Below are 23,623 nucleotides of genomic sequence, written 5' to 3' on the forward strand. Positions count from 1 at the left end.
GAAATGGTCTTTTGGAGGCAAAAACTTTAGATTAATTCATACGGCTTTCAAATGGTTGAGCTAAGAATAGGTACACAGGGGGAACAGTGCAATTTCTAACGAAAAGCTCGCACAACCTGCCATTGGGTTTGTGCATAGTGGCACGGGGATTGGCTTGGGGCCGGGAGGCGGAGGCGGAGGCGGGGGCGGGGCCGGGACCGGGAGGCGGGGCCGGGGATTTGTCCAGAGCAACAGCTGAAAAGGTTCAGAGTGAAGCAGAATCCCTGGAAGAGTGGGCGGTCTCGGCATAAACGGCGATGGCAACCGGGTTGGCGAGTTTATTGCAGGGATTAGTTGCAATGTTGAGCAGCGTGTGGGCAGTGCTGCCGGTGGCGCTGGCAGTCGCCCTCAGCACCTGGCTGTGGTTTAGAAGAGGCAAGAACCAGGAGAGCCGGGAGGCAGCCGGGCTGCAGAGCACTCCCCCGGAGGACAGTGACCGCGGACAGGGGGAGATCAGCCCTGAGGACGGAGAGAGACGGCCAGAGGAGAGGGAGGGCTGGCAGCAGGACAGTGCTGGTAAAGATTAACTAGCTGTTTACATTGGAGCTGCTTGTTGGACTGGCCAGGGCGGCAGCAGCTTTCTCAGTTACCATGCCTCATATACAGAGAGAGGTCCCCGGGAGATCAGCCCCATCAGTCCGGGACCGCTTTGGGCAGGAGGCTCACTGGGGAATATTGAGATTTAAATATAAATCTGGCGTACCCTGGTAGCACAAACCTCTGGGGGAGGAAAATCCCGTTTTCTTAACTTCCCCGAGCTGCGCTTTGCGCTTCATTCTCCCTCTTACCTGCATTCAACACTATAACGTGGAGCCTGGAGGTGACTAAATCAAACTGTGATAGAAAGGTCACATTTTGGGCTATATTGCTGATGCAGAAATAGCTATTCCTCTGATTTGCATTCCCCGACAACTTCACCTTAATCACTTTAGGGGCTTTTAGAAGTTTGTTTTCAAAAACGGAATAGTCGGCACCTGTGGGGATGTGAACTTCATTTTTTTTTAAATGCGTGTATTATTATTATCCGGTTCTGTTCGGGAGAAGTGATGCATTTCGTATAATATCGAATCGAACAAGCGTCACATCAGCGAATGAATCCGTATAGTTCACTGCCAGATGGAGTCACATGTTGATTTTTGAGGTGATTCGGAATTTACGGGGGGGCTGGGGGTGTGGGGTTGGGGAGCCCGGCGAGTCCACACCGACTCGCATCTCTCCTGCCTGCCCACCCCCTGGCCGCATTGCGCCAAACGAACACTGCGCTTTCCTGACCAGAGTGTGTTAGCCCTTCAAACCTGTTGTCTGCAACACTGGCGATGTGCCAGTTTGGTGCTGCTTGCTGTTTTAATTGATTTTCACCGGCCCGCTAGCGCGAACTGCTCTGTTGCTGGGCTGAACGAATATAATTAATGGCTAGCGCCAGTTAAAGTTAGCGTGCAGCCCTGGCGGAGCAACTATTGGCAGTTGTACAGGGAATGAATCCGACCTGTGAAAAGCACCAGCAATGGAACAACATGGGAGAGAGAATGGGCTCCAAGAGTCTTGGCTGTGCTGGAAGTCTTGGTGGAAGAAATGCAAAGTGGGAGTGATGCCTTGTATCTGCATAACCTCTTCCGGACAGTGCTCTGAAGACAGTGAAAGTATGGGTGTCAGTGCAAGCAGGTGGGTCCTGAGGACCGGGACGTGTGCAAGAAGTTGTCAAGGTTAGTGATTGCACCTTCAAATCCTACCAATTGCAACACCAGCCTCAGACACGGCTCAAATCACCAAATTCCCATCATTGGCCAACAACTTGCATAATCAGTACTTGTACCTGACTTTACTGTGTCCTTATACACTTAGCACTGCTGCATACCACCCACCCAGTTCTCACAGCTTGCACACATTGCCAGCTAGCTAACCATGACAGCCATATCAGCCAAACCGATTGCATGACACTCACTGGCATACTTCTTATAGAGGAAGGTGCACAACCAGAGGCAGCAGGAAGTAACTGGAAGTGGACAGGCATGCCAACACGTTATGATCTCTATGGATGAGACATTGCTGGTTATTATTGGGATGCCTGTTGTTGAAGGTATGGCCAGCAACAGGGTTGAAACCACTGAAGGTGATGGTATCCTCATGCCTAATTCTTCTCTTAACCCACACTCTTATTCACAAGCATGCATCTCTTAAACTGCCCTGCTGCACCACAACCTTACCCTTGTGCTTTTCTCCTTTCAGATATCCAGGCAGTGGAGAAACAGTAGTGATGACAATGCAGCACTGTTACCTGATATCACATTTGTAGCTGCCAGCTCAGACACTTACACTGTGCAATTTAGAGGATAGCCTGTGGTGAGGCAGTAGATATGTGGCCTGCAGCCAGGACAGGAAACAAGGTTAATAAAGATATCAGCTCACTGAAGAGAGAACTTGCACATGGGTTCTGCTGTACAGGACTAGATAAGCACTTCAATGGGGTGACCTACAGAAGAAGGCTAATTGATATGCACAATAAAATACCTGATGCATTGGCACATCTGCAAGAAACACTGATCACTGTTAACAAGCATGAAGGAGTCCAGCAACAACTTGGCACAGGTCTTTGCACTAAAGACCTTTCCAGCGTGAAGTGGTGGCCATCTCAATCAGTGCACTTGTGGACGCAGCCATGATTCAGCATCTGATGGCCAATGTCTCTGCTTCCACCAGAAGTCCAAGAGCTGCTGTCAAAGCTCAGACTTCAGCCATCATGGCTGCTGATAACAGTGCTTAGGACATCACCACAAGCTAGCAACCTGTCACCCAACAGATTACTAGAATTGCTGGGGCTATCCAGGGGTAGTGGCTCCATGAAACAGTCATCTGCTGTCCTCTCTTGGGAAGATGCATTTGGAACCTCCACTGCCATTCACCAGTGCTCTTGCTGTTTGTTGCTGCTCATGCCAAGAGGGTACAGCTGGGCTTCTTAGGCTCAGTGCAGTGTAACGTCATCCTCAGCAACCACCACCCCCATCCCCTCACTGTTGTGAAAGTTAGTGAGCTTCCACCAACCAGATTGCAGCCACTGGGGTAGCACTGCATAGGCACAGAAGACGAGCACAGATTCCCCAAGGATGATTGGTTGAATTTAGCATGCTTTTTGGCATGGTTTGATTTTATAGATTTGGCTTTCAATGTTGTGGTAGCATTTATTTTTGCATTGCATCCAGATGGATGCGATGATGGTCACTGACAGAGGGAAGGTAAGGATTGAGACTGCTGGTAAATGGGGTTGTAGTTATTGATAGAAGACTTGGATGTTTATTTATGGACAGTCTGGACAGGAAATGGCTGGGAAGGTTGCCACCTTTTTTTTCCCTCTCGCGCTGATCAGGGTTGCCTCCATATGAGGCTGTGTGGCAGGTAACAGACCATAAAGGATCTTGACATCCGTGCTGTCAAATACACCAGAGTTGTCTAGGCAGTGGAAACATTGTTTCAGCACACCAGTGGTCTTACTTTGCATTGCTTTCATTCTTCTGCATGCTGTGCATGTGGGTTGTGTATTAGAGTTATGAGGTACATGGTCAGCAGATTGCCCTTGGTTTGTTGTGGTGACTCAAATGCAGATAGTATAGTAGACTGTTGCAGAATAAAGGAATTGTGATCGTTGCTTGGACATTGATTTGCATGATTCTCTGCCTATAGTTACACACCAGCTGAACACTGAGGGAGTGGAATCCTTTTTTGATTGCAGTATCTGGTGGCGTTGACATGTAGTGCATGCAAAAATGTCTACAGGCAATTGCATCATGGGGAAGCCAGCAAACCTCAGTCATGTGCTCACTCTGCCTGCTTCTCTGACCAAGAATGAAATGTACTTGGTTCTCAAAGAAAAGGGTCAGTGATAGTGTGTGCAACAGTAGACTGCAAATTGCTGGATGTTGCCAATATCTCTATCTCCACCCTGGAAGGGGTCTGCATAAAAATTCATTACCAGAATCACCTTTGTAGCCACATGGTCCTTGCCCTGTTCAGAGGTTGCTGTTGTGACACATCAGGTGACAGATTTAAGAGGTAATGTCTTTTCGTTCCTCTTGAGGTTATTAGAATATTTCCCTGAATACCCTAGGTAGATTTGGCTGCAACCTCCTCAAGCAGCTTGTCCTGCCCTTGTGGCTCTGTTCATTCTCTAGTCCTGCTGTATTCCAATGGGAATGATGTCTAGTGCGCCCTGTCTCCCTGAGCACCTACCACACCAAATCCTTGTAGACTTTGGCAACTTACAATACATCACGTATTTTCTACATTTTAACAACAGCCATAGAAATGAACTAGCAACTAGCCAAGTAGTTGATTCTCTTTAAATAGTGGTGGTGCTGGATTCCTGCTGCTGCTGAAGTGTTCATCTGTGAGGTAAAGGGATGGCTGGAGTGTTGAGCTCTTTTTTTTCAAGAATATACATTTATTCATAAAATATCTAAGAACATTAATGACCATTTTCTAATGTTTTGTACAGATTACAATGATATTCAAATTTTCTACATTGATCATGTTGCACTGAGCTGCTTTAATACAATTGTGATGCATGTAATATTTACTGTAACAATCAATGTGAGTCATACAGCTTGAAGTGTTCCATACAGTTTCTAGCTTCTCGGTGCACTATGGCTGAAAGGCCTTAGATGGCAACCTTTCCTCATTGCGTCTCTACGGCGGCTGCCCCAAACCTTTGTGCATCTCTCAGCATGTACTCCTGGACCTTGATATGTGCCGGTCTGCAACACTCAGACAACTCTGCACTGGAAGACCCAACAAGTTCTGCGCAGACCAAAGAGTGTCTTTCACAGTGTTGATGATCCTCCAGCTGCAGTTGATGTTTGCTTTGGTGTGCATTCCTGGGAGCAGCCCATAGAACACAGTCTAGTGTCACAGAGCTGCTTGGGATGAACCTTGACAAAAACCACTGTATCTCTCTCCAGGCCTTCTTTGCAAAGGCACATACCAGAAGGAGGTGAGCAATGGTCTCTTCCCACCACAGCCACCTTGAGGGCAACATGTGGTGCGGGTGAGAATCTGGACATGTACATAGGTCTGTTCCTGTTCCTATGTTCCATTCAGCCTCCTGTCACTCGATTAGATCATGGCTGATCATCAACCTCTACCACGTTCCTGTATTCTCTCCATATTCCCGATGTCATTAGTCATCAGAAATCTATCAATTTTTCTGTTTTGTACATGATTTGAGCTTCTCTGGGGTAGAGAATCCCAAAGATTCACCACCCTCCTAATAAAATTCTTCCTCATCTGTCTTAAATAGCCTTCCCCTTATCCTGAAATTATGTCCCCTGGTTTTAGGTTTCCCCTGGTTGGTGAATCTATCTACCCTATTGTGCCCTGTAAAGAATTTAAGTTTCAATGATGTTATTACCACCCCCCCCCCCCACTTTCTCTAGGGAATACAGACCAATTTCCCCAATGTAGGAAGGATCTGATGGGGAGGGCCTTTCTCACCACCAGTCAAGCTACGTCTTGGTGCCTGTTTGAAAGCTCTGGTGGTGAGGCTGACTTTGACAGCCTTCTTGGGGAACCATCTGACAGGATCCATCATCTCCTTTTCCCACTCTGACATTACATGCAGACCACTGCCTGATGGACTTGTGGTGAAAGGTGTTTCTCTGTATAAACTTTTCCATGGGGGATAGGTGGTGCAGTGTGGCCAGACCCATCCTTTGCAACACCAGGGACAGATAGAACCTCAGCAAGTACTGACTGTTGGTGTACAAAGAATCTATGCATAGCTTGATCCTAGAATATTGAGTTGCCAATTCTGCCCCCCTCTCAACCATGTCCCTGTGACAGCAATGACATCATAATTCCATGTGTTAATTTGTGCCCTCAACTCATCTGCATTATTCGTCAGACTCCTTGCATTAAAATAAATATCATCCAACCTTGCCAAACTCCCTTGTGTCATAACTGGCCTCTAATGTCTATGCCTTCCAGACTCACTTGCTCTCTCTTCTAATTTTGGCTGTGCATCTCTCCTGCTGAACCTCCTCTCAAGATCCCACCCCCCTGCCAAGTTAGTTTAAACCCTTCCCAGCAGCGCTAGCAAACCTCTTTGCAAGGATGTTGATCCCATTCCAGTTCAGGTGCAACCCATCTGCCTTGTACAGGTCCCACTGCTCCCAGAAACAGTCCCAATGTCACAGAAATCTAAAGCCCTCACTCCTGCACCATCTCTCCAGCCATGCATTCATCTGGACTAACCTCCTATTTCTATACTCACTAGCGAGTGGCACTGGAAGTAATGCAGAGATTACTATCTTTTGAGGTCTTGTTTTTTAATCTGCTTCCTAGCTCCCTAAATTCTGCTTGCAGGACCTCAAACCTCTTTCTATCTATGTTGTTGGTACCAATATGCATCATGATCTCTGTCTGCTTGCCACCACCCCCCCACCCCCCTTAGAATGCCCTGCAGCCATTCAGTGACATCCTTGACCCTGGCACCAGGAAGGCAACATACCATCCTGGAGTTACGTCTATGGCCGCAGAAACGCCTGTTTGTTCCCCTTACTATTAAGTCTCCTACCACCATTGCTCCTCGTGTCCCCCTGGGAACTGAGCCACTCAGTGCCCATGAGCATGGCTGCACTTCCCAGAGGAACCGTCACACTCACCGTTTTCCAACACAGAAAACCGGTTCTTGAGCAAGATGCACCCTGGGGATTTCCTGTCTATCTACCTGACACCTTTCTTTTGACTGGTCACCCATTCCCTCTCTGGCTGCACTTCCGTAAGCTGTGAGGTGACCACATCTAAAAATGTACTATCCACGAAACTCTCAGCCTCGCGGATGCACCTCCGTGCCTCCAGCTGCTGCTCAGGCTCCAAACCTCGGAGCTCAAGTAGCTGCAGCTGCTGGCACTTCCTGCACACACGGTCGGTCAGAGCGCAAGGAGCATCCAGGACTTCCCATATGTAGCAGGCAGTACATAACATAGGACTGAGCTGCCCTGCCGTGCCTTTAGTTGGGGGAAAAAAAAACCCTTTAAGTTAAATATAGTTTAAAAAAAAATTAAATTATGTACTCTAAATAAAAACTAGAGTTCTTACCTTTCCTTAGCTTAATCTATTTTAAACTGGAGAAAAACACTTACCCACTACTCACCAATCAGCTCTCACCTTTCTGCTGACGTCCCTTTTTGAAGTTTCCCCGCACTCGAGCTGGTTCTGATCGCTCCACCGCTCTCTCGCGCTATTTGGGAATGTCACTCTTCTTTTCAACAAGAACTGACTGCAGGACACACTTCCCAGACAGCTTCATTGCGATGCTGGCTGCAGGACATTCTCTTCCCAGACTCACTATTGTGCCAGTAAATTTGCTTGTTGCAGGAATAAATTGCCTGAAACAAAACAGGACTTTGGATATTGTATATTTATGACATCATCCAAGATTATTTGTATGAAAAATGAAATGAACTAAATCCCCATGTTATGAAAAAATCAATGTTTGTCAAACTAATTTTTAATTGATACTTAAACCATGCAAGTATTCTTAAATAGAATGATGTTAACTTTCCCGGAGATCAGTTCATGTACATTTATTCTTGAAGTAGGAACCTAAGCAAATTGCTTTCTTAATTAAATCAACCATGGAGTATTGTAAATTTGGATTGTTTGAATGCTTCAATGTGTTTACTAGTGCTGATTTTGGGCAAAGCATTAAGGGTAAATAATGTCTTTCTGTCTCCTTACAGATAAAATTACAGGTGGTGAGAGGGACAGTATACCAAAGATCAAGACAACAGAGTTGAGTGTTAGTGGTCAGCAGTCTCCTGTTTTGGAGGCTGAGGATATATCCGATGCAATGATCAAGAATGAGAAAGAGAGTGAGCAGGACCAAAATCTGTCAAATAAGCAGGATCTTTCTGATTCCAAACAGAAGATGAATGTTTGTGAGAATAACCACACACAAATTCAATTGGTGGCTTGGCCAACCAACATTGGGCAAGTTACTATTCATAATGCAAGCATTACTGATGAGTGTAATTATGGCAAGGAGAGGATGTCTGTTTGTGAAACAAAGTCAGCTGTCAATATTGAAAAGGTGCATGAAAAATTCGAGCATAAAGATGAAGTTCTTGATCTAGTTTCAGCAATTGATCAGAAATTCAGTAGAACAGATCATCTAAATATCAGTGACGTGACTGATGATATCTGTGAAAGTAATGTTGGCATGAGTGAGTTGAAATGCATTAAAACTGAAATGGAAAGAGAAGATAAAAGAAAATTCTTTCATGAGCAACAGGTTAATGCTGAGCCAGAAAGAACAAATATAAACTCAGAGCCTGAAAATATTGCCAGGAAAGTTGCTGCAGTGTCTCCCTTGCCCCTCAACAACATCTCTGTGAATTTTAATGTTCACTATATTACTAGTTCAAGTGCTCAGATCCTTGCAGTGACAGGAAACCACGAATGTCTAGGGCAGTGGGAGAAGTATGTACCATTGAAACCAAACAAGGATGGATTCTGGTCCAGTCCCATTCTGCTTCCAGTGAATTCCAGGATTGAGTGGAAATATGTGGTGGTGGAAGATGGAAAGATCTGCCGGTGGGAGGAATGTTTCAATAGGGCACTGGAGACTGGTCACGAAGATTTTGAAGTATACCAGTGCTGGGGTTACCATTGAATCGCAAGTTGGAGCAGCGTAATGTCCAAAAAGTGCACGGGTCAGTACTGCAGGATGGAATTAAAATTGGAGCTTTGAGTTCACTTAACTGACTGCTTTCAAAAGGGAACCATACTTCAGTGATTATCTAACCCTCTCTTTCAATTGTCATAATTTGTAGCAGTTAACATCTGTTAGCTGTTTCTTCTAGTCTTTCTATTTCTGTGCTTCAATTTCAGATTATATGGACTGCCAGGATTTTCAGTGTTAAAGGTTGTCAGTCTCTAGGTAACAGTTTGATGCTGCTGTGATGTGCTTTGCACTGTCATTTCCTCTTCCTTTGGAAGAGGAAGATTACTATGTTAATCAGCAATGTAAATAAGCATAGAATATTCAAATATTTACTGTAAATTTTAATGAGCAATATAACAATTACTGCATGAGGTTATAATCACTCTAATTCTGAACTATTTTTACTTTAGTCACTTTCCCACAAATGCAGATTAATTTAATGAAAGTTACATATAGGATTTCAGTGAATTTATATTTTTCAGGTGAAAGGGTACTGAGCTTTTGCATAATATTAGTATACTGACTGCCACCGGCCCCCCCCACCCACCACCAAACTAAGATGTTATAGGAAAACAAAGCTATTTAAGTGCAATTCAAAAATCTAATGTCATACTTCTATGTAGAATAGACAGTAAAGGAACAGCATCAGGATCTGTAGATTGTCATTAAAATAAAAGCTTTTTGGAGGGGGGGGAATAAAAAACGAGCATTCCGATCAGGTTTGGATGTTTTGCATCTTCCTAACTGAAGGAATACTCTTGTTGAAGAGGGGTGGTTTAACACTCAATATGTTTAAAAATTGATTATTTGAAATTTGAGCTTTTAACTTGCTTTGCATGTTGTGAATCAACTCTTATTTAGCCCTTTGATCATGTAAATCTACAATATACTGAATTGTCAAAATGTGCTACCTCTTGTAGTGCAATGATGATACTATTCATATTTTGAATATAATTTCTGCTTCTAAATTAAATACCAACAAGGACAAAACAGTATACGACACCACAATATATGAAACCTGTAGTTCAGTCCCCCCTAAAGTTATGAAATTAGGTCTTTTTCTGAAGTCCTGCATGGAACTAATGTGAATAATCTCAGATCCGCTAGTGCTCAAATCAGACCCAGTGGGGTTGTTGAGATTGGAGTTCAAATAAATCTGGTATTGAATAGGGAGCAGATTTACTTGGATTTGAGAAGTGTTTGCAGCCTTGGGTCCTGGGACAGAATGTTTGATTCCTCATTTAGCAGAAGCTAAATTCTTTAAACTCATTGGGAGATAATTTTGTGTACACAATTCAGGAAATTTTAACTGTTTTTAGCCAGAAAACACTACAGGGAAATAGCCACAGTTCTAGTGGTGGAAAAATATAAGCTTCCCTTCTGACACACTAAATAAACTTCTGAGTAAACCATTTATACTTGCCTTTCGTTAAATTTAAATTTCCCTTTTTGAATAATAGAAGTTTAATTTGTGGCCATCTACTAAATTTTAATCTGACTGGAGGAACGAAGCTTTGGATGGTGACTTTCTTATATCTTTGTCATAGTGATATATCTAGTTTATGTACACTTACAATGCCTTTTTTTTACTGTCTTCAGAGAATTGAGTGTCCTTTTTAAATTCACAACAACCAAGGTTTTCCAATTTCTCACTGCACCCAGATCACTTCAAGGTGACAGATTAGACTGATTTCTGCATATGCATTAGTTAAATTATGTAAACCCGAACTGAGAAATTGTCAACATGCCTGTATTTTTCCCATCAGCAGTCAAGAACATATTCAGTGGTGCATCTCGCACGTACCACAATTGAAACTAGTGAGTTACAACTCAAGTCTTACCAACATTGGGTCTTGAGAGTAGTATGATGAAGTGGTATGAATCTTTTGTCTGCAGTTCTGAAGAATGGGGTAAATTCTGAACATGTCATGCCTATCAGGATTATGGCCTGAAGGTTTCCAACTATATACCTTTCTTTCTCCACCAACCCTATGCATATACTTTTAAATGCTCTCCTCCTTAGCAAAGGATGGACAAGACTAGTTGAAAGCTGGTCTTTTTCAGCCAATAACTAGCTTCATTTGGGCATCTTTTTATCTACTGATGCTGGAGTCCTGTTTTCCATTCCATATCACTTTCCCAGAAGTGTGTTCCACAGCAACCTAAAAAATCACACATTTCTGCCCACCCCTCGAGCATTTAGCAAGTATACTCAGGCATAGTTTATTATTTTCACTAATTATTCCTGTTCAGATGTTAAATCTGTACTGAAATTTCATATGGCCTTAAGACATTTGTTCTAATTTTGTGTACATGAACTGGCTAAGAGCTGAGTCTGTAGTTTTTTTTTTTGCTTGTAAGATTTTCTGTGGAATTAAAGTGGTCTTGCCAAAATTGTTAAATTCCACAGATAGCTGGCTTTTACTGGTAGTCAGAATATCTTAAAAGAAAATGGAAGCATAGGTCATTTCAGTTTCCTGTACAAATTTTAATCTCCCAGATATCTAATTACATAGGGGTAGATTGAATAAAATAGGTTTCACAAGGTATTAAATAGCAGCAGATTTTATTTTGTGTACTGCAGCAAGTCAAAACCCATACATGGTAAAGAATAAAATGCAGAAACATGGACTTCACTTCTTTAGCATTTTCTCTCTGTCTTTTACTCTCTTTATCCTCTTCTCTTGGTTTCTGATCATGGAAGACATTTCTGTAAATCAAACATTTTAGATTCTGTAATGGTTCTGAAGCATTAAATTGTATTAACTTGAACAAAACCCTGAAAAATAAACTGATTACATACAAACAGCTGCTTTTTAAGATGTGTATAATGGAAGCATGCACCAGAATAAGTCTTAAAGTCCAATTTTCAATATAGAGATTTATTCCTAACTAAAGGAAACCATTTAAAAAGTAGAGGAGAATGCAAAAACTCCAATAATTTAAAATGTGAGCAAATTGTAAGTATTACAATACCATGATTCTTGAGCTGTAGATCTTCCACCAGGTTTTGCAGGCCATCCAGTTTATTCTGCAGTTTTTTGCAGGCCTGCCCTGCTACATCCATCTGGTCAGTATCTGAAGGGATAAATAGGCCGAGAGTACATTTATAACCTGATGATTTGACAAATGTAGGCTGCCGCATTTGCTATATCACAACAGTGACTACACTTCTAAATGCATCAGTGCCTGTAAAGCACGTGATGTCCTGTGGTCATGAGAAAGGTGCTACATAAATGCAAGTCTTGGGTACTTTCCCCACTATAAAGGCTTCTCAGCAGAATTTGAATCACTTTTAGCTAAGGAGTAAAATGCTTTCTATTGAATAGTCATCAAATGTAGCTGGTATGATTACTAAAAATCATTATTAGCAATTCTCATCTCCATTTTAAATTATTAGTATATATGTCACTATGCTGGGACAAATGATACAGGAAGAGGTCTTGATGAAAGAGTAGTGGGAGTTAGGCTCCCAATTAAGAAGCAGGACCTCAAGGGTAAGAATTTCTGGATTATTGCCTGAACCGTGTGCAAATTGGTATTGGAGCAGACTGATCAGGAGAATAAACGTATAGCTAAAAGGAGGGCAGGGGGGTTCCTTTTTCATGGGATACTAGCCCCAGTTCTGGAACAGAAAGGGCTCCGTCTGAACCAGGATGGGATTCATGTCCTGGTGAAAAGGGTAAATAGGGAGGTGGCAGAGGCTTTAAACTAGTAAAATGAGGGGGAGGGGCATACAAGAAACATAAGCAGCCTAAATAAGGAGAACCGGGCAGGAAAGCACATGAAAGAATTAAAAAAAGGAGGATATTGATGGCAAAGGAATAGTTATAGAATGGGAGTGAACAAAGATCTGGAGGTGGTTCAGAGGAGGTTTACTAGATTGATACTTGGAATGAGTGGGCTGTCTTATGAGGACAGGTTGGACAGACTGGGCTTGTTTAGAAGTTAGGGGTGATTTGATTGAAAGATATAAGATCTTGAACAGTCTGACAAAGTGGATGCAGAAGGGATGTTTCTTGGGGGCACTGTTTTAAAATCAGGGGTTGTCCTTTTGGGACAGAGGAGGAGAATTTCTTTTGAGGATTGTGACTTTGGAACTCACTGCCTTAGAAGGTGGTTATCGAAAGGGTGGAAAGACCCTTAAGCAAGGGAATCAAAGGTTACTGGAGGTGGATGAGAATGTGGAATTTGAAACACAAACAGATCAGCCATGATCTTATTGAATGGTGGAGCAGACTTTTGGGGCCAAATGGCCGACTTCTGTTCCTATTTCGTATGCATGTTTTTGTACTTAAGTGAGAAAAATCCTATTTGAAAATGTCTGTATAGCAATGCACACAGTGTCTGTAATAAAAAGATAAGTAATTGTGTGTTGGGAGGAATCAGACATAGTAAGAATTACTGAGATAGGGTCTCAGCAAGATGAGGACTGGGAATTAAACATTGCAGGGTATAACATTTCGCAGAGATTGATGGGGTAAATGGTCAGCAAGACAAAAATAGAATCCATGTGGATAAAGATAGAGGATCAATCAAACTAATAGACTTCAGTAGCCTTTTAATTCCAGAGATCACCGGAGTGGAAGACATATGCAGATTAGGGAATTGAGTTTGGTGGTGGGGATGGGGGGGGGGGGGGGGGGGGGGGGGGCGGGGGGGGGGCAATTAAATAAAACATAATGGGGGATTTCAAGCTACCATGTTATTAATTGGCCAGAAGAGGTAGGTAAAGGGGAAAAGGGAATGGAGTTCTTGCAATGTGCACAGGACTCCATTTTAACTCCAATATAGAAAAAGCCCAACAAAGGGAAGATTTACTAATGGATCTAGTAATGGCACATGAACCACTACAGATAAGTAGAGGAACTTCTAGGTAATAGTGACCATAATATATGCTTTTAATATGATGACTACACAACTTGTTTTTCATCACACATCAGATTTTTTAGAGGCTGAGAGTAGAATTTGAAAATAAAATGGGCAAGTCTCTTGGCAAACAATGGTTTATATTTGAAACAATGTTCAATAGAATAGAAGAAAAACATTCAATTAAAAGGGATGAACAAGCTAAACACTAGTGGGATCCATGGTAGAATAAAGATATAAAAGACAATTAGCCTAGTAATCCAGAGACCCAGGCTAATGCTCTGGGGAACCAGGTTTGGAACCTGCCACGGCAGATTTTGGAATTTGAGATCAATAAAAATCTGGAATTAAAAGTCTACTGATGACTCATGAAACCATTGTCGATTGTCGTAAAAGTCCATCTGGTCCCCTTTAGGGAAGGAAATCTGCCATCCTTACCTGGTCTGGCCTACATGTGACTCCAGACCCATAGCAACATGGTTGACTCTTAACTGCCCTCTGAACAGGGCAATTAGGGATGGGCAATAAATGCTGGCCTAGCCAGCGACGCCCACCTACCATGAATGAATTTTTAAAAATTTAGTCTTAGGAAAGAGGCATATGTTAAGCACATATCACATTCTCTCAGACAGTAGAGGAGTGTATGAAGAGCTTGGGAGAGAAGTCAAAAACAATTAGGAAGGCAAAGAACAACTAAAATTATCAAAGAACACAAAGCAAAATAGTGAAATGTTTTACATCTATTTCAATTAAAGGAAGACTCTGATGGGAATAGGACCATTAGGTGATGCACAGGATAGTATCACCAGTAACAGAGATAGTAAAATAATTATTTAATATTTTTGACTTGGTATTTACAAGGGAAATAGAACAGGTAGACATGATATTGAATGATGTAATAAGAGGAATATTTAAACAGAAAATAGAACCATCTCTGGAACTGAGAAGTATGATGAATAGCATGGATTTCAAAAGGGAAAATCTTGCACGATCAAACTTATTGATCTTGTTTTGAGATGGGGATAGTAGACAATGGGCCTTCAATAAGGTGTCCCATAATAAAGTAATAAGATCAAAGACCACATATGAGGAAGGAGTGCAGAAAAGTTGGGACTGTTTTCCTTGGGAAAGAGAAGGTTGAGGGGAGATTTGATAGAGGTATTCAAAGTCATGAAGGGTCTGGATAGAGTAAACAGGGAGAAACTGTTCCCATTGTTGTAAGGATCGAGAACCAGAAGGGACAGATTTAAGGTAATTGGCAAAAGAAGCAACAATGACATGAAAAACTTTTACACAGTGAGTGGTTTGGATTTGGAATGCACTGCTTGAGTGTGGTGGAGGCAGGTTCAATCAAGGCATTCAAAAGGGAATTAGACTGTTAGCTGAAAAGGGGGAGAAAAATCTATTAGTTTGTGTGTGGACGTCATTGGTTAGGCCAGCATTTTTTTGCCAATTCCCTAATTGCCTTTAAGAAGGTGATGGTGAACTGCCGCTATGAACTGCTGCAGTCCCTGTGGCGTGGTTACATCCACAGTGCTGTTGGGGAGGAAGTTGCAAGTTTTTTCCCAGCGACAGTGAAGGAACGGTGATATATTTCCAAGTCAGAATGGTGAGTGGCTTGAAGGGGAACTTCCAGATGGAGGTGTTCCCATGTCTTTGCAGCCCTTGTCCTTCTACATGGTGGTGGTCATGGGTTTGGAAGGTGCTATCTAAGGAAGCTTGGTGAGTTCCTGCAGTGCATTTTTGTAGATGGTACACATTGCTGCCACCCTGCGTCGGTGCTGGAGGGAGTGAATGTTTGTGGATGTGGTGCCAATCAAGTGGGCTGCTTTGTCCTGGATGGTGTCTGGTGCAGGGCTATGGGGAAAAGTGGCACGAGGAGAATTGCACGGACATGGGTTACAGCACAGCCTATTTGGTCCATTCTATGATTCTTGGAGTGTGGAGTCGGGGCAACTGGCAGAATGGATTGCTAACTAGCTTCAAGACAGGAAGTAGTGTGTGTGAATAGTGGGTAGTTCTTCAGCAGCAGAAGGTGGGAAATGGTGTTCCACAAGGATCAGAGCTGGGACCACTGCTGTTCACAATTTACATTAATATTTTGGAATCAAAAACACTAAATTCACAGATGACACCAAATTTTTTGGAGGGTGTGTGGTGGGGACTGGAATAGTAAATACAGAGAACGACTGCAACAAATTACAGGAGGACAGTAATAAAACTGCAGAATGGGCAAATAATTGGCACATGAAGTTCAACATGGATAAATGTGAGGTAGTACATTCTGATAGGAAGACTAGAGAAGTCACTTATTACATGGAAGGTGTAAGTCTAGGTAGGGTAGGGGAACAAAAGAATCTGAGTACAAATACATCAATCACTAAGTTGCGCCAAAGGTTAGCAAGGTGGATTGCTTACAAAAAAGCAAGCCAAGCTTTAGGTTTTACTTATAGAGGGATAGAATTGGAAAATAGGGAAGTTATGCTATCAAACCTTGGTCAGATCAGAGTATTGTTTGCAGTTCGGGTCACCATATTCTAAAAAGGATATAGAGGCATTGGAGATGGTGCAAGAGATTAACAATGATGATACCAGAAGTGTAGATATACACAACAAGAAAAGATTGATGGGCTGGATCTTTTCTCCTGAAAAAAAGGATGAGGGGGTGACCTAATAGAGGTCTTTAAAATTATGAAAGGTTTTGATAGATTGGATGCTTGGGGTGAAACGTACCTAGAGGCCATCAGCATAATATAGTCACCGTGAAATGAAACATGAAATTTAGAATTTTTTTTTACCCAAAGAGTGGTGAGAATGTGGGACTTGCTGCTACAGGGAGTGGTTGAAGTGAATAGCATAGATGCATTTAAGGGGAAACTAGGCAAGTATATGAAGAAGGGATAGGTGGTTACAATGGCAGATTTAGATGAGAAAAGATGGGAGGAGACTCGAGTGGAGCATAAACACTGGCATAGACTGGTTGGGCCAAATAGCCTGTTTCTGTACCATATATATTCTATGTAATCTTGTGTATTTAGAGAAAAAGAAGTTCCAACTAACTTGGCTTAAACTTACTTTTATACTCTGTTCCATTTAATCACAACTTTAGTTCCTCATTTTGGAAGATATTTTTCTGCTGCAAGCTTTTTGGGCACTCTGGTTCAACAATGGCGAGACATTTAATGTAATTTTGCTAGTGGCACTCATCTACTCTTCAGGTGTTTTTAGTTTGGATTCGAAGCTTAAAGTTTTGAAATCTTGCAATCTAAACTGACAACTGATGTGATTTTTGGGCCAACAATTCATGTTGTTGATATAACCAATTAATACATTTGTCTGATACTTTTGCTCCCTTTAATTGACTGCAGATGCTAACCCTATGTTGAAAGTTAGCTCTGCAAAAGCAAACCAAAAGTCAAACAACAAAAAGTCAAATGCCCCATCAAAGCTACAAGAAGAAAAAGTTTAGAATAAGTTTTAGTGGCTCTCCTTTTCTCTCATGGGGTACACAATTTCTCTTACCGTGACTTTGGAAGTGAAGTTCATTTTCTGAACATGGTGCTGACATGTAGCTGGTCCTTGAAGTGCACAGGTCATCGAAGACCGAGGTTTCCCTTCTGTGTTCACATAATGAGCCAGTTAGCAAGGAAGATACAGGTGATCTCTCTGACGGACTCTGATGCCTGGGGGAGGAGGTGTAACATGGACCACCTACCTGTAATGAGTGGTCTGCTGCAGGGAGAAAAACATTTTTTATATTTAGCAAATTGTAATTGGGTAATTGAAGTATATAGTTAACTATCACTAGATGCATCAACATGAGTTGCTGCCATTAGATCAACTGAGAACTGATCTATGACTAATCAAAGTGAGTTATTGCACTTATGCACATCTTTATTTTATGTAACTGAAGTCTTGGGTTCAGTCTTGCTTTTTCGGTTGGTCAACAGACTTGGCTGAAGTCCCATTTCAAATGTTATAATAGTTAGGTGTAAGCAAACGTTTGTGTCTATAAGGCTTTCACATAGGAAAACATCCCAATGCGTTTAACATGCGTGAAAATCGGAAAAATAAATTTATCTTGTCATGGGAAATCTTGTTTTGGACCGATGTTTTACTGTTGGTAAATTGATTTTCTAACATCTTTTTTTCAATATGGGCTTTTCATAAAAATGTCCCATGTAAATCCGCTGCCTGAATTGGTGTTTTGTGCCTCTGAAGGGTGATGTGTAGCTAGCTCAGCTAGCAAATGATCAGCTCAATACCTTCAATTCAACCTCTTGCTAACAACAAAGTTAAGATTTGTGGCGAAGTCCACTATTTAAGAGGGAAGACGGGGTGGGGGGGGAGAAATTTAATTAAAATTGAACCTTGAGCGTATTGTTGCCTCTGCCCACCTTTCCTGGAACTCCATATTTGAATCCCTCCAATCAGGTTCCTGATCCTGCCACAGTACCAAAATAGCTCTTATCAAAATATAAGTAACATCCTGTGTGATAATGGCAAAAGTAAATTATTCCTTCTTTAATCTTCTTGAGCTGCCTGAGAGCCTTTGACACAGATGACCACACCACCCTCCTCCAGCCACCCCTCCATTTTCACCCAACTGGGCGGTGCTACACTCACCATTCTTACCAACCTATTTGTGACTTCTCTTTCTGCTCCTGCACTTTTAACTGTGGTGTCCCCTAAGGAGCCATCCTTGGCTTCCTTCTAATTATTAATTGACATGCTGCTCCTCAGTGACATCATCCGAAAACACAGTATCAGTTTCCATGTGTATGCTGATTACACCAAACTTAACCTAATCACCACTTCTCTCGACTCTGCTACTGTCTCCACATTGTCAGACTGCTCGCCAGTCATCCAGTACTGGATAAGCAGAAATTTCTTCCAATTAAGTATTGAGAAGACTGAAGCCTTGCCTTTGGTACCCACCACAAACTCCGTTTCCTCACTGCTGACTCAATCTGGCAACTTTATGAGGCTGAACTAGATTGTTCACAACCTTGATGTCATATTTGATCCTGAAATGAGCTTCCAACCATACATCCATGCTGTTACTAAGGCTGCCTGTTTCCACTTATATATGGCCCATGGCTCAGTTCGTCTGTTGCTGAAACTCTCATCCATGCCTTTGTTACCTCTAGACTTGACTATTCCAATGTAATTCCGCCCAGCTTCCCACGTTCTACCCTCCATAAACTTGAGACCATCCAGAACTCTGCTACCCTTCTAACTCGCGTCAAGTTCAATTCAACCATCATGCCTGTGTTCAATGACCTATGCTGCCTCTCAGTTAAATAATGCCTTTGTTTTAAAATTCTCCTCCTTATTTTCAAATCTCCCCCCCCCCCGCCCCCACCATTGCCTCACTTTTTTGCTTCTACTCTCCTCCAGCCCTACCACCTCAGCCCCCACAACCTGTTGCTGAGGGGCAGCATATAGATTAGAAATTGGAGGGAGCCAAGGATCGATCCTTGGGTGGTACCACAGTTAAAAATGCAGGACCAGAAAGAGAAGTCATTCTGTGCTTCCAATTTTGGTCTCTTCTGCATCCCCAGTTTTAATTGCACCATCATTGGCAGCTGTGTTTGCAGCTAAAATTTCCTCCCGAAACCTCTCTGCTTCTCCTTTCCTCTTTTTACCGCAGTCCTTGGTCCATAGCCCTGCAGGTTAAGGCACTTCAAGTGCATATCTAAGTATTTTTAAGGCAATCCTTAAAACCTCACTAAGCAGCTTTTGGTTATCAGACTTAAGATGTCCTTATGTGGCTTTGTGTGAAATTTTGTTTCATACTCTTTTGAAATGCCTTGGGGTGTTTTACTACGTTACAGGTAGTGATAGTCTGAGTATTACAATGAAAGCTGGAAGTGAGGGAAGAACTTGGAAAAATATTACTGGAGTGTTTTCAAACTGAAAAGGCGGTGCAATAAATGCTGTTAGTATGTTTTTTCAAAGGGATTAAACTGCCCCCTTGAACTTTTGATACAAGGACAATTCTAATCATTATGCTAATCATTGTTCTTTCTTGCAGTTCATTGTGTTGAATATATGTAGTCATTGTTTTAGCTTGCACGATTCTACTCTTGATTGATGACAAAATATTACATACCTCCATAAAGCTCAGTGGGATAGTTTATTGTAATTAGCTTCATTAGACCTGACCTGTGTAAACTTTAAAGTTTGGCAGATGTGTTTACACAGTGCTGGTTTATAACACATCCTTTTGGCATTAGAAGGAAGGGGAGGTATTTAAAGAGTCAAACATTAGTATTGAACAGAGTAAAACAGACAATCATGGCTTGAGCCAAATAGAACTTGTACTACTTTAGCCATAAACAGGATCTGAATTAAACTGGTTTGCTCTCCTAACAGGTAAGCTAGAGTAAATCTGTCATAAACCTGTCATGAGGTGGTATCAGAAGCTAGACTTGCTTTGCCATATGTGTAACAAATTGGTAGGGCTAGTGTCAAGAAAACAAGAAATTGTCATATTTTCTCTGTTAATAACCCTATCATATTTCTTAAGTACTGGAAGACAAGCTGTTGGGGGTTCGTAAATATGGTAATTGGAATAAGAGACAGAGTGACTGCAAGTGTCTAAAGCCAAAAGTAAGAAATGGTTTTGATATGTTAATGAACCAAGAGGAACTTCAATTAATGTTTTACACAAAACAATAACAGGAGTAATTTTGAATTGAGTTGTTTTAGTTCAAAGGAGGACGTATGCAGGTTGTAAAAAAAGGTGCAATAAAAAAGGTAAAATAGGGTAAGTTTAAGTTTCTTTTAAACCTAAGAGCTAAAGTAAAGCGTCTAATCATTTCTGGGAAGAAAGCATTTCTGAAGAGATTGGTGAAGACAATAGAGAGATCAAAGGGAAGGAACACATTTAAGGAAATACTGAAGCCGAGGTGGGGGTAGCTGTTTTAGATCTCCCAGAAGACAGCAGGATAGCTGGTCATAACTCCCAAAAGACAGTGTGAACAAGGCCAAACCAGGAGAACCAGGTGCAGTCAGCCTCAGAGGACATCCCAAGGAAAAAAGGCACTGTGTGGTAAAAATTACTGGAATTCTATAGATTTTGAAATCTATAAGGATAGTTGCTGAACGGAAAAGAGGATGGTTGGCTCTGAGGGTAGTTAAATTAAAATCTTGTGGAACTGTTTTAAAGTACTGTTTACTGTGTAAAGCCATTCTTGTATTTAAGTGTAACTGTTTTGTTCCCTTTATTCTTCTAATAAATGTTTACTATAAAATCATCACAAGGAGTTGGGAACTTCATTTCCTGATTTCAGAACCTCTCCTTGTACTATACAAATTGCAAAATCCGTTTTGGCAGCTGTTTCAAGTTTCCCTCTGGGATTTGGGCAGCTTGGCGTTTACCATCAGCCACAACAAAGCTGGGCTCTTTGCGGGATATTAAAAGAATAATTCCTTGATTTGCTTGGAATTGGTGAATTTAAAGATGAGGGTGAGCAGTATATGGTACCAGGAGTGGTACTGTGAGCTTTTAAAGTGGGAGACTGCAAAATGGCTTTAGTAGTTGTTAAGACTTGTCTGGGATTAGAAGTTATAACTTTGGATGGTTTACTAAAGGTAACTAAATCTAAGTTAATAGAATTGGCAGATAAATTACAATTAGGATTACCTACAGGGGTAAGGAAATCAGACATAATTGAGGTAATAGCATAGTATTTGAAACTGGAAGGGATACCTGAAACTATTGAGTCATAACTGGAGATAGTGAGGCTTCAGTTCGTAGGTGGGGCTAATGAGGTTTATGTATTGCTGTCAAAATTGTGATGAAAGTATAATTTTCATAATATTTTTCTGGTTTATTGTGAAGTAGGTTTATGGGTGTGATTATAGTTGGATCCGTCTGTGTGATTTAATAACATTTGGAGTCAAGTAGACTGCAAGCTTGCAATCATCAAAAGAAGCTAGGCATAGAAATGTGCTTGACATGCTACTGAGTTAACATGGATGCTGGCTTAGCATGTAAGGTGTGAAGGGAATGTTCATTTTTAGATAAATGATGGGATTGTTTGGATTTCAAAGGGATCTTAGTCTGTTTACAACAAGCTAGATAAGCAAGATTAAGGAGTGTTTATTTTCCCAAAGGTTACTGACAATATTGGCAACATGAAAGTTTTTATATTATGAGGAAGATACAGTTTCAAAGACATATGGAACAATTGCATTAACATATTAAAAAGAGAGAAACATATATAAAGGAGAATGAAAGGCTATGTGAGAGAAGGTCATGTACGGTCTAACAGAAATGTGTGAAACAGCATTCAGGAAGCCTCCAGTCATTGGTGCATATGTCTACTATGTAAAGTAACTGAAGTTGGAGAAAAACCATTTGGAATTCCACTGTCAAGTGGGTACTGTGTTAACTAGCTAGGTTTGATTTAAATTCAAAATCTATTTTGGACTGTTGCCTTAAAAGGAGTGTGTAACTGGGAGTCAGGTCAATTAGGAATTTTAGGATTTGTTATAGTAGTAATTGTGGTCTTGTGTATGTGCTTGAAATCTTTTAAATTAAAATATTTATTAACAAAATAATTTTCAAAATCTCTAAAGGTCTTGGTGTACTCATTAATTATGAATTCAATGCACACATATCATAATAAATACAAATTGTAAAACCATTGTGATAGCATGACCAAGTTTCTCTCGTGAATTTGGTCCGCCTGGCACACATCATCTGCCACACTGCTGGGGAGGTGGTAGTGTAGTGGTATCTAGTGTACCTAGGGTAATGGTCTGGAGATCTGGGTTCGAATCCCACCATGGCATATGGTGGAATTTGAATTCAATAAAAAAAAATCTGGAATTAAAAATCTGATGATTACCATTAAAACATTGCCAATTGTTGTAAAAATCCACCTGGTTCACTAATGCCCTTTAGGGAAGGAAATCTGCTGTTCTTACGTGGTCAGGCCTACATGTTACCCCTAACCCGCAGCAATGTGGTTGACTCTTAAATGCCTCTGAACAGGGTAATTAGGGATGGGCAATAAATGCTGGCCTAGTCAGCGATGCCCACATCCCATGAATGAACAAGAAAAGTAACAGAGGAAATATCTGGGGAATATGCTGCAGTGAAGAAGGCTATTTTGAGTGCCTAGGAGTTGGTTCCTAGGAGAGGGTGAGAAAACAGCCTGAAAACAGGCTTATATCAAGTTTGAAAGCGTCAGGTGGATCAGGGCATTAAAAATAGAGGGAATCTATGAAGCCCTTAGAGAAGTAATTCTTTTGGACTAGTGGGTAGTGTAGAGGATAGCCATAATCTCCAAAATGATATAGATGGGTTGGTGCAGTGGGCGGTAACGTGGCTGATGGATTTTAACATAGAGAAGTGTGAGGTCATACATTTAGGGAGGTCAAACAGTTACAGGGATTACACAATAGAGTGGGTTTATACTAAAATGGGTAGATGAAGTGAGAGATCTTGGCCAACAAGTACACAGGTCCCTGAAGGCAGCAGTTCAAGTAGACAAGGTTGTAAAGAAGTGATATGGAATGCTCTCCTTCTTTGGCAGAGGCATAGAATATAAAAGTAAGGATATAATGTTGGAATTGTATAAAACACTGGTGAGGCCACAACTGGAGTATTGTGTGCAGTTCTGGTCACCACATTACAGGAAGGACGTAATAGCTCTGGTGAGAGTGCAGAGGAGGTTTACAAGAATGTTGCCAGGGTTAGAAAAGTGTAGCTATGAGGAGAGATTGGATAGGTTGGGGTTATTTTCCTTTGAACAAAGAAGGCTGAGAGGTGACTTGATTGAGGTGTACAAAATTATGAGGGGAATAGATAGAGTGGACAGGATAAAATTGTTTCCCTTGGTGGAGAATTATAGAACCAAGGGACGTGGATTCAAGATAAGTGACAGAAGGTGTAGGGGGGGACATGGGGAAGAACTTTTTTATGCAGAGGGTAGTGGGTGTCCGGAATTCGCTGCCCAAGTTGGTGGTAGAGGCAGAAACTTTAAA

At 41.6% G+C, this 23,623-nt stretch overlaps 2 protein-coding genes across 3 annotated transcripts in view; one reads left to right on the forward strand and one right to left on the reverse strand.

Annotated features, from left to right (window-relative positions):
* The first annotated feature begins 265 nt into the window (after positions 1-265).
* On the forward strand, positions 266-11,558 carry stbd1 (starch binding domain 1). Of its 2 annotated transcripts, none has more exons than XM_041196300.1 (2): positions 266-555; positions 7,770-11,558. In XM_041196300.1, exons 1-2 carry the CDS (start codon positions 297-299, stop codon positions 8,699-8,701), a joined length of 1,191 nt encoding a protein of 396 aa, XP_041052234.1. In that variant the 5' UTR covers positions 266-296; the 3' UTR covers positions 8,702-11,558. The 2 variants fall into 2 exon arrangements, with proteins under 2 accessions (XP_041052234.1, XP_041052242.1); XM_041196308.1 differs by lacking the exon at positions 266-555 and adding an exon at positions 1,282-1,742.
* The window catches only part of LOC121282549 (coiled-coil domain-containing protein 158-like), a 187,254-nt gene continuing 175,016 nt past the window's right edge, over positions 11,386-23,623 (reverse strand). The window contains exons 22-24 of the mRNA XM_041196290.1: positions 17,144-17,353; positions 11,729-11,830; positions 11,386-11,462 (exon numbers count right to left, since the gene is read on the reverse strand). Of these exons, the coding sequence (XP_041052224.1) occupies positions 11,386-11,462; positions 11,729-11,830; positions 17,144-17,353 (389 nt within the window). The remainder of the gene's footprint in view (positions 11,463-11,728; positions 11,831-17,143; positions 17,354-23,623) is intronic.

Source organism: Carcharodon carcharias, chromosome 1, assembly GCF_017639515.1.
Source record: "Carcharodon carcharias isolate sCarCar2 chromosome 1, sCarCar2.pri, whole genome shotgun sequence".
In the NCBI taxonomy this organism is placed as follows: Eukaryota; Metazoa; Chordata; class Chondrichthyes; order Lamniformes; family Lamnidae; genus Carcharodon; species Carcharodon carcharias.

Bases quoted from the DNA above. Each gene is read 5' to 3' on its own strand.
- stbd1 (XM_041196300.1), top strand. From the start codon at position 297: ATGGCAACCGGGTTGGCGAGTTTATTGCAGGGATTAGTTGCAATGTTG. The intron at 556-7,769 runs GTAAAGATTAAC...GTCTCCTTACAG, and splicing joins CTGGCAGCAGGACAGTGCTG to ATAAAATTACAGGTGGTGAG.